This window comes from Semicossyphus pulcher, unplaced genomic scaffold, assembly GCF_022749685.1.
Source record: "Semicossyphus pulcher isolate SPU_LCO1_2020_fin unplaced genomic scaffold, fSemPul1.0.p SCAF_8, whole genome shotgun sequence".
In the NCBI taxonomy this organism is placed as follows: domain Eukaryota; kingdom Metazoa; phylum Chordata; class Actinopteri; order Labriformes; family Labridae; genus Semicossyphus; species Semicossyphus pulcher.
This window is the reverse complement of record NW_027211759.1, coordinates 31,125,067-31,138,445: the sequence shown is the minus strand read 5'-3', so window position 1 is coordinate 31,138,445 and position 13,379 is coordinate 31,125,067. Positions and strand designations below refer to the sequence as shown.

General features: G+C 43.9%; 1 protein-coding gene across 1 annotated transcript in view; it reads left to right on the top strand.

Moving 5' to 3' along the window:
- The window catches only part of znf423 (zinc finger protein 423), a 151,574-nt gene that overhangs the window by 127,051 nt on the left and 11,144 nt on the right, over positions 1-13,379 (top strand). The window contains exons 19-20 of the mRNA XM_069686525.1: positions 7,873-8,004; positions 10,001-10,116. Coding sequence (XP_069542626.1) covers positions 7,873-8,004; positions 10,001-10,116 — 248 coding nt within the window. The remainder of the gene's footprint in view (positions 1-7,872; positions 8,005-10,000; positions 10,117-13,379) is intronic.

The window sequence follows — 13,379 nt, the reverse complement described above, 5'->3', positions numbered from 1 at the left end:
TGACGACTGGTTAAGAAAACAGTAAGATGCAAAAAATATGTTTTTCAGAGATTGAGTAATGCAAAGACAACAAGTTCGTGTTCATGTTTAAACAACAGAATAGAAATGTTTGAACTCAGGAAGAGTTCACAGATCAAAAACCTGTTTTTTAATCACAGCCTTTATGCATCTCTGCATGCTCTCCACCAGTCTGTCACAGTGCTGTTCAAACACTGTCCGAGGGTTTGTGACCATCCATCTTCCTCTTGATCACAGGAGGTTTTCAATGGGGTTCACATCTGGATTGGGCTCGCCATGGCATGTAGAGAGAGATACTGATTTAAGGAACATTTGGAGTAGTCTCTTCCATAGCTGTACATTTTATGGTAGCTATTGTTTATGGTTGAAGTTGTGTCCATTACTGTCAACCTTTTAACACCACAAACCTAATAAAGTTGTGTTTATGACTTCAAAATTTAATCCGTAATGTTATTGTATCCCTTTAACAATCAATAACTAGAGAGAGCGAGATCAAGCCAAAGAGATGGATGATAATCATGTATGAGTCTGACTGTGTGTGTGTGTGTGTGTGTGTGTGTATGTGTATGTGAACAAGTGAGAAGATATTTGGCTTCTACAGGACAGAGCGCTCCAGCTTCCTACTGTTATGTAATTTGATCGGGAAAATCCAAGCTGCTACACACACACACACACACACATACAAGTCTGCTTCCAAGACACACATGCACTTATGGACTACACAAATATGCTCAATTTGTGCTTCCTTTCATTGAACACACAAACACAAACTGGTTATCACCATATGCCGCCCTAGTCTGCCAATAGTGTGTCTGTTTGTGTGTGTGTGTGTGTGTGTGTGTGTGTGTGTGTGTGTGTGTGTGTGTGTGTGTGTGTGTAAGAGAGAGAGAGAGAGAGAGTTTCCACTAGAAATATTTCTCCCCAAGATCATGTCAGATGTGCAACAAGGAATGAAGCCAGTATTGACGAAGCAGAAGATTCCAAAGCATGATCAGAGCTGCGATGTGATCTTCTTTTGTCAGTTACATGTTACGTTCGTTTGTGAGCCGATGTGACGATGATGTCGGTAACTTCTAAATTGTTTTCTACCGCTGCACTTGTACCTTCTGCAAAGACAAAATCTGTAGCTGTGTTCCCAATGAAGGTACAGCAAAGTCTGCTTTTATATTTGCCCTATACATATATCATCTATCTCAGAGCTTTGCTGCAGTCTGATGCTCAGTCACCCTGTATTTAAATGTATTTTTCATGTTAGGGTGTAAACTTTGTCGTCCCCCACCCCTATTAGAATAGTAGAGTGATATTTGTGACACCTGCATCTATTGCCAGTTTGAATGAATCAATGATGCCTAACCTTTCACCCTCTGACCCTATCGCGTATGTTATAGATTAGATGTTTAAATTGCCGTTACGTAACTGACTGTCAAACTTCTGCTGCACAGAAAAGGCAACAAGAGAGCAAGAGAATAAGGTGAAACTTTATTTGGCTGTTAAGCGATGTGTTGAGTTCTTTGAATAAGCAGAGATGTGTTTGGATTAAAAGTTGCAGACCACAGATTAACCTGTCAGTTAATTAATATTAATGCGTTAAAAGCAGGTTTTTCCAGTGAAGCGCGTCATATGAACTCTACCTCCCATCCTCATTGAGCTGCATGTTCAAACCCACACAGTGAATGAGGAGTAAACAAATGATGGAAATATTAACAATTACCTCACAGAGAGAGTGATAGAAACAGAGAGGGAAAATGGAAGATGAGAGGCGGGAGGGAGAATGTGTGTGGGTGTTGGGTACTCGCGGGACCTCAGCACTGCAGCATTCTTTCTCTCTCAGTGTGTGTGTGTGTGTGTGTGTGTGTGTGTGTGTGTGTGTGTGTGAGAGAGAGAGAGAGGGTGAGTAAAGGTGGGGGCACTCTTGGGACCCCTCCAGCACTGCAGCAGGTTGTGTGCGTGCATGAGTGTGTGTGTGTGTGTGTGTGTGTGTGTGTGTGTGTATTCTCCAGCCCCCACACTACCAATGGGTCAAGCTCACTCCCCCCGCATCAGCCCCCCCACCCCTGGTTGCCATGGAAACACACCTTGAGCGAGCCCCCCAGAGAGGTACATACTCCTCCTCCTTCCGTCCACTGCTCTCTTCTTTGCTGCACTCTTTCTTTCTCCCAATGCCTCTGTTGCTCTCCCTCCGTCCATCCCATCATCCCTCACTCCTTCCCTCCCTCTGCAGTCCTCCTCTCTCTCTCTTTCTCTCTTTCTCTTGCCACCTCTCCCTTGCTGTCCTTGCCATCAATCGCCTGGCTTGGTTTACGGCCTCTATGCCGCAAGGGACCCAACACACACTAACACACACACACACATATTTTCTACCACTCCTTCATGCGCGCACACACACATCCTCGCATATTTTGGGGATGGAGGGGGTTGACAGGAGCAGGGAAGGCCAGTAATGGGGGGTAGACACCCAAGGGACCTGTAGCAGCCCGTACAGAGACAGAAAGGAGGAAGGGAGGGTGGTGGGAGGTTTGCGGGGGCCATGCACCCAAAGGAGTTTCCAAGCCAAGACTAAGAAAGGGTTAAGAGGTGTGTGTGTGTGTGTGTGTGTGTGTGTGTGTGTGTGTGTGTGTGTGTGTGTGTGTGTGTGTGTGTGTGTGTGTGTGTGTGTGTGTGTGTGTGCGCGCGTGTGTGCGTGTGTTGGTGTGACAGGGATGATGCCACCTGGTCCCTCTCCTCTGGTCAATTAGTAGAGAGAGAGAGGAGTGTAACGAGAGAGAATCAGACTGAGGGAGGGCATGAGCAATGAGTGTCTGTGTGTGTGTGTTTGTGTGTGTAACAGTATTGATAGTGGAATTGTTATGATGGCTCTGGCTGCAGTATAGACTCTTCTCTATCTGTGTGTCCTCCTTCATTCAGAACAGATTTCATTACATTCTGTCCTCACATTATTTTGGTTTCCTCTTTCTTTAATATTTTTCTCCGTGTCTCTCTGAGGTGAAACCTCATCAGTAATTCCACAGATGCACGGCAGCCACCCACCAATTACCTTTGTATTTGCGTGTGTGTGTGTGTGTGTGTGTGTGTGTGAGGCTCCCTCCTTTCCTCAGTTTAGAAGGAACATAGCTTTGGAGTCGGGCCAAGCTCTGTCTTCGTCTCAGTCATATTTAAAAGCTGTTTTTCTCTGTCTTGTTCTGCATGTCTGTCAGACTCCCTCTCTGATGTGTTGTTTGAATGGTGTTGCTTGATGGTCTGCTGCCCACTGTGAAAATAATAACACTACATGGAATGTTCATGTTGACAGTTACAGGCAGGACCTGGGTAATAGTGAACACTTCGAAGTAGAGTGCTATTCTTTTGTGAGGGTACATGAAGTCTATGCAGAAAAGCCTCGGTCAGGTGTTAAATTCCATGTGGAGAAATCAAGGGAAATGTCTTAACTAGTGCCCCGCTTACCACAAGAGTTGGCATAGCAACCAATCAGGAACAGCCAGGTGTGCATTATGGGAATTGTCAGCACAGCTGGAACATGTCTTTGACTAATCAGACTCGTAGGCTTAAAATTCCTCCATTTGTCTTGTAAAAATGTGATAATTTCATACATGTATCAGTGTAAAAAGAGATGGAGAGCAGTAACAGGATCAAGCCCATAAAACCATTTACTATTTATAGCCAGTACTAAAAATCCAAACTTGCTTTGATGTGCATTAAAAAGCTGAAAAAGTTCATTTTCTGTTGTGTGATGACAAACTCAGAGTCCTAACCTTCACCCTGCCTCTCTCTCTCTCACTCTCTCCTCTCATCCCTCTCTCCCCTGTGTTCTCTGTCCCAGCATAGGCCTCCCAGGGTTGTGTGTGTGTGTGTGTGTGTGTGTGTGTGTGTGTGTGTGTGTGTGTGTGTGTGTGTGTGTGTGTGTGTGTGTGTGTGTGTGTGTGTGTGTGTGTGTGTGTGTGTGTGTGTGTGCGCACTGGTGGATCAAATGCACTCTGTGAGACAAAGCGTAACGGCAGGATGCTCTACGACTCTGTCATCTCACTATGGGTCACATACACACACACACACATGCTCACACACGGACCGGGTCTCAGAGGGGGACCGCATACAGAGACTGCGGTCCCCACACACACTGATCAAAACAATGTATTTGTCAGAAAAGAGAACTCTTTCATGGGACACACACACACATACACACACACGGGCGTTGGAGGCCTCTCTCCATGCCCTTGTTCCGGACAGCCCAATTATCTCCCTGCACCTCACTGTTTTCCCTTTAATTCTCTCTCTCTCTCTCTCTCTCTCTCTCTCTCTCTCTCTCTCTCTCTCTCTCTCTCTCTCTCTCTCTCTTTCTCTCTTTCTCTCTGTCTCTCTGCCTGTCTTTCTCTTTCCCTCTTTCACTCTAGTTTTGTCTTTTATCATGTGTAGCCACCTTTAACACTCACCCCATAATTGATTGACTGCTAATTAGCTTCTTTTTGTAAGGCTGATGGCCACATTGACGTCATCTGTATGCGATGCTCCAGACACGCGTTTGCACAGTCTTCCAAAGGGAGGGACAATTATAAGCACAGTACACAAATAAAGGACATTTGTGTTGAATAAATACTAAAAATGCAACAACCATTTAAGTTCATTTTTAGGGAGAGATTTGCTCATTCCAGCTTGTCCTACGTATCGTCAAGGCTTTTGGGTTTTCAGTTGTTAGCTATCAAGATAGGCAATCTGCAGAGGTCATATTGCACTCTGGGAAAAAGACATGAGCATCTTTTAGTATCTTTTACATTTTATGTGCTAAATATTAAAAGTTGTGTATGACATTCTTAAAAAAGGCTGTTGATATTTGGGCTGAAGGCCAAGAAATAAACCCCTGAGAATCAGATAATGATCATTTGCATTATCGACTATTGTGTGTTTGATCATTATTTTCCCTAATCATTATTATAAATTATTATTTCCCTGTAGAAGCCAATCATTAAAAGCTTTCTATACATGTGATTAATGGTAAGTGTGCCATAGGTGAGTTTTATTGTCTAATGTCAACTTGAACACCTGCAACACCTGTGTCATACACTCTTTATGAGGACAGTGAGGATGGAACAGTTTGACATGATAGACAATGGCTACCTTTACATGAACATAATGATGTGCCTATTAGCCAAAGTTTGACCATGTTCTCTGATCCTGGAGGCGTGGGAGAGTGCGAGCCACCTTCAGAAGGGAGAGTCGCCCCTACTGAGGGCAAGAGCTTTCAAGGTGGCTACAGAGAACCTTAAGATACGCACACAAACACACACGCACAGACACAAAGACACTGAGATCACTGGAACGTAGGCCTTACTTACATATCTCTCTTTTGCAGTATCTCTTTCTCCAACTTGTTCTGTTCTTCTGTTCTGTTAAACTCTTTTGAAGAAGTTCATTGTTGAATAAAGTTTAGTTTTACCAAGAGAAGCAAAACTTACAACGTAATTAAAATATGAAACATGACAATTGATTAAACTGGTAGTGCTGCACACTCCTCCCACCCTCCCCCTCTTTCTCTCTCCCCCTCTCTCTCTCTCTCTGTGTCTCGCTCCATGTGACTCTCTCCTGCTGTTTCAATCTCCTAGTAAATGATAATGAACCTCTATCTGTCTCAGTGTGTCTCGGACACACTGGCGCCCCACACAACCTAGCAGCCTTTGAGCTCTGTGTGTGTGTGTCTATGTGTGTGTGTGGACATGGGATGTTTGGGGACCGGGACCGCGGAGCATACCATCTCATCCATATAAGCCCATGTGGCATCCACCATGCACACACACACACACACACTCCCCCACAGCTACTGAGGCGGGATTAGGGCACCCTTGTGTCGGCCTTTGAGGCAAGGAGAGATAGGAATCTTTGTGTGTGTGTGTGTGTGTGTGTGTGTGTGCGTGTGTGTGTGTGTGTGTGTGTGTGTGTGTGTGTGTATAAGTCAGTATGGGTGTCATGGATGTATGATTGAAGACGTTATTAACCCTGCGATCCCCTGCAGCTCTGCAGCTGAAGTTCTGCAGTGTGTGTGTGTGCGTGTGTGTGTGTGTGTGTGCGTGAGTGTGTGTGTGTGTACGCACACACTTACAGGACAAGAGATAAGTGACAGAAAGGGAAAAAGTCATCTCTGAGTCGGTATGTGTATGCATGTTTGTATGTGTTAGGGAGTGTGTGTGTGTGTGTGTGTGTGTGTGTTTGCAACTCCGCACGGGGTCACAGATTGGCCCGCAGAAGACACCATCTGATGTCTCCAGGCTGTACAGTCCTATGGTGTACGTGTGTGTGTGGCCCCACATGGTGTGTGTGTGTATGTGTGTGTGGGCGACTGGGGTATTGGTCCTGTATGGTACAATGGTGATAAGGCCAACAGGCAGGAGACCTGATCGTCAAGGGGTGCTAGTGTGTGTTTGTGTGTGTGTATGTGTGTGTATGTTTATAACGCCCACCTTTCATCTGGCCTTTCACCACGGGTGCAGTGATGTCACTCACACCTTCTTAAAATAGACACAAACACAAATAAACGTTGGTAGAATCCCAAGTGATAATAATGAGGAGGGATCAAGGCTGGGTGGTGATGAAGGCTGGGTCGTGATCATATATGAATGGGTCTCTCGGTTTCATTCATCTCTTTCATTCAGAGGTGCTTTTTACTCATTAGCATGGCAGCACTGCTCAGGAAAGTTACAAGTGTAAAATCATTTAGATAACGTGAACTGAGCAGTATGAATAACCTGATCAATTAAGGGCCTATTACTTCTGCGATGTCTTGTCTATTTCATCATATTAATAGAAACTTACTTTGGGTGTTGTGACCAGATAATATGTTCATATGTTCAAACAAAGGGACCTGATATAAAGACATTCACAGACTGAAAAAGAAGGGAAGCAGGTATAGAATATTTGGGAGAGAGAGAGAGAGAGGCATGAGGTTCTTGCATTGGATCCTACACAAATGGAAGTGAAGGACCAAATGGGACGATAAGAGGACTGGGAGGAAGGAACGGGCAGAGTGAGGGATGAATGAGTGACTGCAGTTGGGGAGGGCGGATAACGAGGACAGAGGGAGGGAAGGAGGGAAGGCTATGGGAAGGGTAGATCATCCAAAGCCCCGGTGGGGAGGACAGGCAATTACCAGTTGGGGCAGACATGGCACTGGGACTGGTACGTGTGTGTGTGTTTTGGGGGCGTGTACGAGGGAGAAGGAAAAATGAAAGGAGAGCATGCAGCAGGGGAGAGGAGGGAGAGTATGATTCAACCTATGTCAAAACTCTATCTAAACAACTAAACTCATCTAGAGATGGCCTTTAGAATAGTTTTTCAAAATACATGAAACAAATTGTCAAATTTAGTGAAATGAGTTACTTGTTTCCTGTTCAGTTCAAAAGTGTCTTGGCTTGTTTTATGTATTTCGTAAACATAACTTCACATCAGACGATCTGACTTGCTAAGCACAGGTGTAATAATAACATCAGCCGCTGTGAGTTCCACATGTAATTTTGCTTCTATGAAAGTAAATATCTTACTGATCTGATTCCTTTGGCAATAATTTGCATTCAAAAATTATTTAGAGTTTCTGATGGTTTGCTACTCATTTCAGAATACACACACTGAAGATGAGAAATCACACGTCACTTCAGTTGATATTCCTGCCATTTCTGTTTGGTGTACGACTGCATTTTCTCTTATCTGTGTTTACCAGCTCTCTGTATTAACTGTGTCATTTTTCTCTTATTATATTATGGGCATTAGACATATGTTGTGTGTGTTGTATTAATATTCTAAAATGATGTCATGTGTTGCTGTTTTTTCGTGTTGCTTAATCCAGCCCACACATGCGTGTCTGTCTCCTATTTGCAGAGGAGGGCATCAATCACGAGTGCAAGCTGTGTAACCAGATGTTTGATTCACCTGCCAAGCTGCTTTGCCACCTGATAGAGCACAGCTTTGAAGGCATGGGAGGTACCTTCAAGTGTCCCGTCTGCTTCACAGGTGAGAGACAGACACACACAAACACACATTCACCTTCAAGGACAGAAGCACAAAAAACTGTTCAGTTGTGTCCTCTCTGCTTTGTATTTAAAATAGACTCAGAAACATGGGAATCCAGACTGTACACAAAGGTTAGCATACACATGAGCACACAGCAGGGACATAGAGTTGGTGTGAATAGTGACATACACAGGCTTTAGTATATCATAAGATACTATCAACAATAAGGAAAAAACAACAACTGTTCTTATTTGTATATCAATTTTACATCATTGTATTTCACTACTATAGCTAGTTTAGGGCTAACTGTCAAAAGTGTGTATCGTAGAACTGCTTTGCTTTGTGTTTTAATGGCTCCGTCGTCTGTTATATGTTGCATGAAATAGAAGCAAAAAGTGTTTTTACCTTGCCAGCCAGGATTTTATGATCCTTATTAAAGCCATAGACTGAAAGAAAAAAATTGTAATGCATTCACCACACATTCTCTAAGCACCAAACCGGTCACATCTTCTCGCTGTTTTTGGTGAGAGAGAGAGTGTGTAAACTTTATTGTTCCCAAGGGGAAATTTGTCTCAGGCACGGTGCTACGGTCTGTTGCTTTACATAAAAATATCACAAAAACATGAAAAGCACTTGACACAATACTAGACAGTTGCTTCACATAAAAACACCTTGAGGTTAATATTGCAACTGGAAGCACGCTTTGCACTTAAATCTTCCCAGGCATCAGCCCCAGTACATGCTCAGAGATGGCTCTCCCTGGGATACCTGCATCATGATGCATAGAGTAAATGTGCGTTAATGGCTGTGAAGATTTTGGGTTTGGCTCTACAGTAAGATCACATTAGGAATATTCATTGTTTTAACATTTCTAACTGTGGGAGTAATATTCCAGCAGGGTGCCTCTGCTAAAGAAGAACAGAAAAAATCTCTGCATGTGCAAAGTTCAGCTCAGCGCAATGCAGTAATACCTCCAAACAGGACACATAGAAAGAACCTTATATCTCTGAAATCCACTGGGGACCCAAACAAAGTGCTGGACCAAATTAGGCCTGTGGTGTTCAGAGTTCAACTCAACACCTACAGTATTTTAACCAGAAACTAAGTCTGCACCTCCTTGATCCCCACACGCTCACTCCCTCTCTCTCTCTCTGCCCTCTCTCCCTGTCACTTCATCACTCTCTTTCCCTCCCTCAGTTGTTGTGTTTGTCTGTGTTGTGTGCACCCACCCCCCACCCCCCACCCCCCCAGGTACACGGTAGCGCTTTAAACTTTAACTCTATCCCTTGGTGGCTTATGAATTAGTAAGATGGGCACCACTCCTATGGGGGGCTAAATAATTCAACACTTACACACTCACAGTGAAAAGCAAAAGTTTACTGAAACAAAGGGGAGAGAAAGAAAGAGAGAAAGTGTGTGAGACAACACTGGAGCGGAAGTAAAAAAAAAGAAGAGATAATTTATTGATAAATATCACAAGGTCTGCTGAGGGAAGCTCTTCCTGTTTTCTCTCATTCCTTCTCTTGCTCCCATCTATATGTTCTCCTTATCCCGTATATTCCCGCCTTTCCAGTAAACCTGTAATTTGCTCTGTGTGTGAATCTTTGTCGGGTTATTTTGTACTGAAAATGCAGTTGCCGCTGACAGACCCTGGATCAGTTTTCTCCACAGCTTGGACTTAACTATTCAAATACTGCGATGGCATTGCAAGTCATCTGGCAAATATCATAAAAAGCTGCTCCAATTTGAAACTGCTGAAAATGTAGTTGCCTTGAATCTGGCGCTATTCTAATGGCCACAGCAACAGACACACCCACAACAATTCAGAATCATCTGTTATTGTGCCTCGTAGGCAAATCTCAACTGGTTCCTCTGGGCTTGTTTCCTCTTGAGTTTTAGGTCTGTGGAATTGTCTTACAAGCCTTAAGTAGTTTTAGGAATCGGCTGATCCTCTAATAAACAATGTGTAACATGTGCTGTATGTGTTCCTTTCCAGTGTTTGTGCAGGCCAACAAGCTCCAGCAGCACATTTTTGCAGTCCATGGCCAGGAAGACAAGATCTACGACTGTTCCCAGTGTCCGCAGAAGTTCTTCTTTCAGACAGAACTACAGGTAGGTCACCTTAATGTGTCTGTGTTGACCTTGACCTGAATATGTGTCTGTGTACAGAGAAGTTCTTGTCTGGCATGAAGTAGGGAAATCTTTGTATGCAGGTACTGACACACTGTAGTTTGCGGACTTGTGCCCATGGAGGCTAATATGAATATTCTTAATTTTCTGGCACACACCTGACCTTCCCATTTCTTCCATCCCTTCTCTCTCGTCTTTTATTTATCTCTCATTAAATCGTTCCCTCCCTTCTTTATAGGAATCCATCCATCTCTCAATATACAGTAACTTTCTTCAGTAACTCCTTCCATCCCTCCCTTCCACTGTACTTTTTTTCTATTTACTGTTCATCTCCGTATTTCGACCTCCACCCTCTTTCCCTTCCTCTGTCCCTCTCTTTCCATCTCTCCTCATGAGGTCTGAGCAGGGTTCTGGCAAGCTTCATGTCATTACCGTTATAAGTCACCCAGAGTAGCTCCTGGGCCAGCTGTGGCGAGGTCTGTGATGATGTTAACCTTCCTGTTCTCTTCCATTTCTTCTCCTCCTCGTCTCTCATAACCTGTTGGCACCAAACTAGTCACCTGTAAAATCTGTAGGTCAGACATGAGCCCTGTTAACGGTGAAATCTGAAACTTTGCTCAGGCTGCAAAACGTTAAAGATGGCATAGCTGTTGTGGAAGATTTTGTGAAAGCATGACGTTTAATTAACTCGTTTGAAAAGTAGCTCTGTTGTATTGATCTTAAAGTCGCTACCATTAACAACAGGGAATCAGTGAGCTGCAACTAAATTCAGAATCTTGGTATCCTTGTCTATCTCCATTCATACCATCACTCTTGTTCCCTTTGACTGTTTCTCTTTTGCATCTCGCTATATTGTCCAGTAAAACTCCATCCCTGACCTGGCAATCTAAATTTCTACAAGGTCGTTCTTAGAGAGACAAAGTCAAGTCTGCTGCAAGTAATACTGATGTATTATCAGCTCTTTAGTTTAAAGTGATGTGTTGAAAGGAGTAGGATAGTTTTTGAATTTACAAAGGCCTAGGCACCACACATGCATAGACACGCACACACACACACACACACACACACACACACACACACACACACACACACACACAGAGACCCTCACATACAAAGTGGCAGTGATGTAGGGCCGGAGGTGGTGGGCATATGGCTGGCCAGTCCATTTAACAGCAGGGTGACTGCTGGACCCTGTCGGTTAATGTCCACACACAGGCACCACTCACACCTCACACACTCCTGCTTGTCTCCACACACCACTGCATACACACACAGTGTGTGTATGCTGCACAAAAACAGCCCCACTCTTCCTCTTCATATACTCCATCCCAGATTACTCCTCTCCTGTTGTCTGACCAGGTCACAATATCTTTAGAGACTGGTTAAGTTAGATAAATGTGTTGTTTTGTTTGGATTCAATAGAACTTACCCACATCCCTCAACATGCACAAATGAATAACCATTGGTCTCCTTTTACGTTTTTGTTGCATAAATACATTGTATAGTAAAGTTCAACCATCATTAGTGGTAGTTGTATTAGATTCGAATCACAGAAGACCGAATATGTCTCATTCTGGTTCATAATTAGCTTCTGTGAGCTCAAATGTTCAACATTAAATCTGATAGACCTGGAGTGGGACATCCATGTTTAAGGAAGTTTATATAGTTAGAATTAACCCATCAACAAAAAGGTGTTCTTCTCATATATATTGAACACATCGTTTGTCAGGTCAAATGAGTTTAATTCTGTTGTTTAGCTAAGTTTAGCTCAGTGCAACTTTTCCTTATCCCTGAGCTCCTTGTACTTCTTCCTCTTTGGCTGCTGCACTGTGGCTATATCCATCTTGTTACTCTTTGGTCCTGGCCCAAGTGTGTCTGTGTGTGTCTGCGTGTAAGTGTGAGTGTGTGAAAACTTGCAGCCCGAGCCTGACCTGCCACAGCTCCATTGCCCCATGGGAGGGCTCTCTAAGTGGGCTAGACAGAAAGGCTGACTGGGGGAGATGGAGAGCTACAACCATGGAGGTTAATGCCACTGCTAGCTGTTATCGCATGTGTGTGAGAGTGTGTGTGTTTGTGTGTAAGTAGATGCATCTGCCAGAGAAAGTGGAATGGGGTAATTTGTGAGTGTTTTAATGAGGTGCGGATGGATGAAGAAGGCTGGTTGGCCAGTTAGAAAAGGCTTTGGCCTCTTTCAACCCTCCCAGAGGGACCATATGATGTCCAGCTCTCTCTCTCTTTCTCTCCCTCTCCCTCACACACACCCTAGGGTCACTGCTGCATGGACACGTCGCTGCATCATCCTCTCTCCCTCCTGATTGCACTCTTTCTGTCTCATCTCCGTCTCTCCCTCAGCATACAAAGACCTTCACTTTCTCCCTACCATCCTCTCCATCACTTGCTTTCACCTCTCCATCCATCTCTTGCACAAACATACCACATTTTTTACTTTGTCTCTTCCTGTCTCTCTCCCTCCTCGGGTTCTATCTTCCTCCCTCTCTCTCCGACTCCCCCCGTCTGTCCCAGAAGAACCAGCCCCTATGCATATTTTAGCCCCTCTTCTCTCTTCCTCTCTTCTGTGCCTCTCCCCAGTGCCCCATAAATAGTGCAGACGTAAGCTGGTAAATAAGAGATGTTTTGGTGTGTGTGTGTGTGTGTGTGTGGGTGTGTAAATAAGAAATGCTGTGGCCCTGATCAGTGAGGTCCTTCTGGATCTCTCTCTCTGCCTTTACTCCCAAACTCCACACACAACTTTTCTCAGTCTCTCTGTTTCTTCTGTTTGTAGCAATTTGCATAAAAGTACAAACACTTTTTGTGTAAACGTTTTAAACAATTTGATCAAATGAGTAAGAGCGCATGATTGCCATTATTCAGCCAGCATCCAAATATCTACTGCAAGTATTTTTTAATGTTCTTTGCAGTTGTTTACATCTAGTAGAAGTTTACACAGTTTGAAATAGTTGCCCAGCTCTATATTAGCTCTGACTCTCCCGTGTTACATTCCCTCACAGATTTCCACATTCTCTTTAAGCCCCCAGGGGGTGCTATACTGCATCTTCTTCCCTCAGTGCTTCCTCTATGCCCTCACTCCATCTATCAATCTTGCACTCCTCCCCAGTCATCCCATTTTTTTCTGCCTTTTGTGCCCATTGTGTTACATGATTTCCTTTAGCATTGGTAAATATTTAAACACAGCTAGATGGGTAGATTGCTGGTCAGATAAATGAATGGATGACTGTGTGATAGGA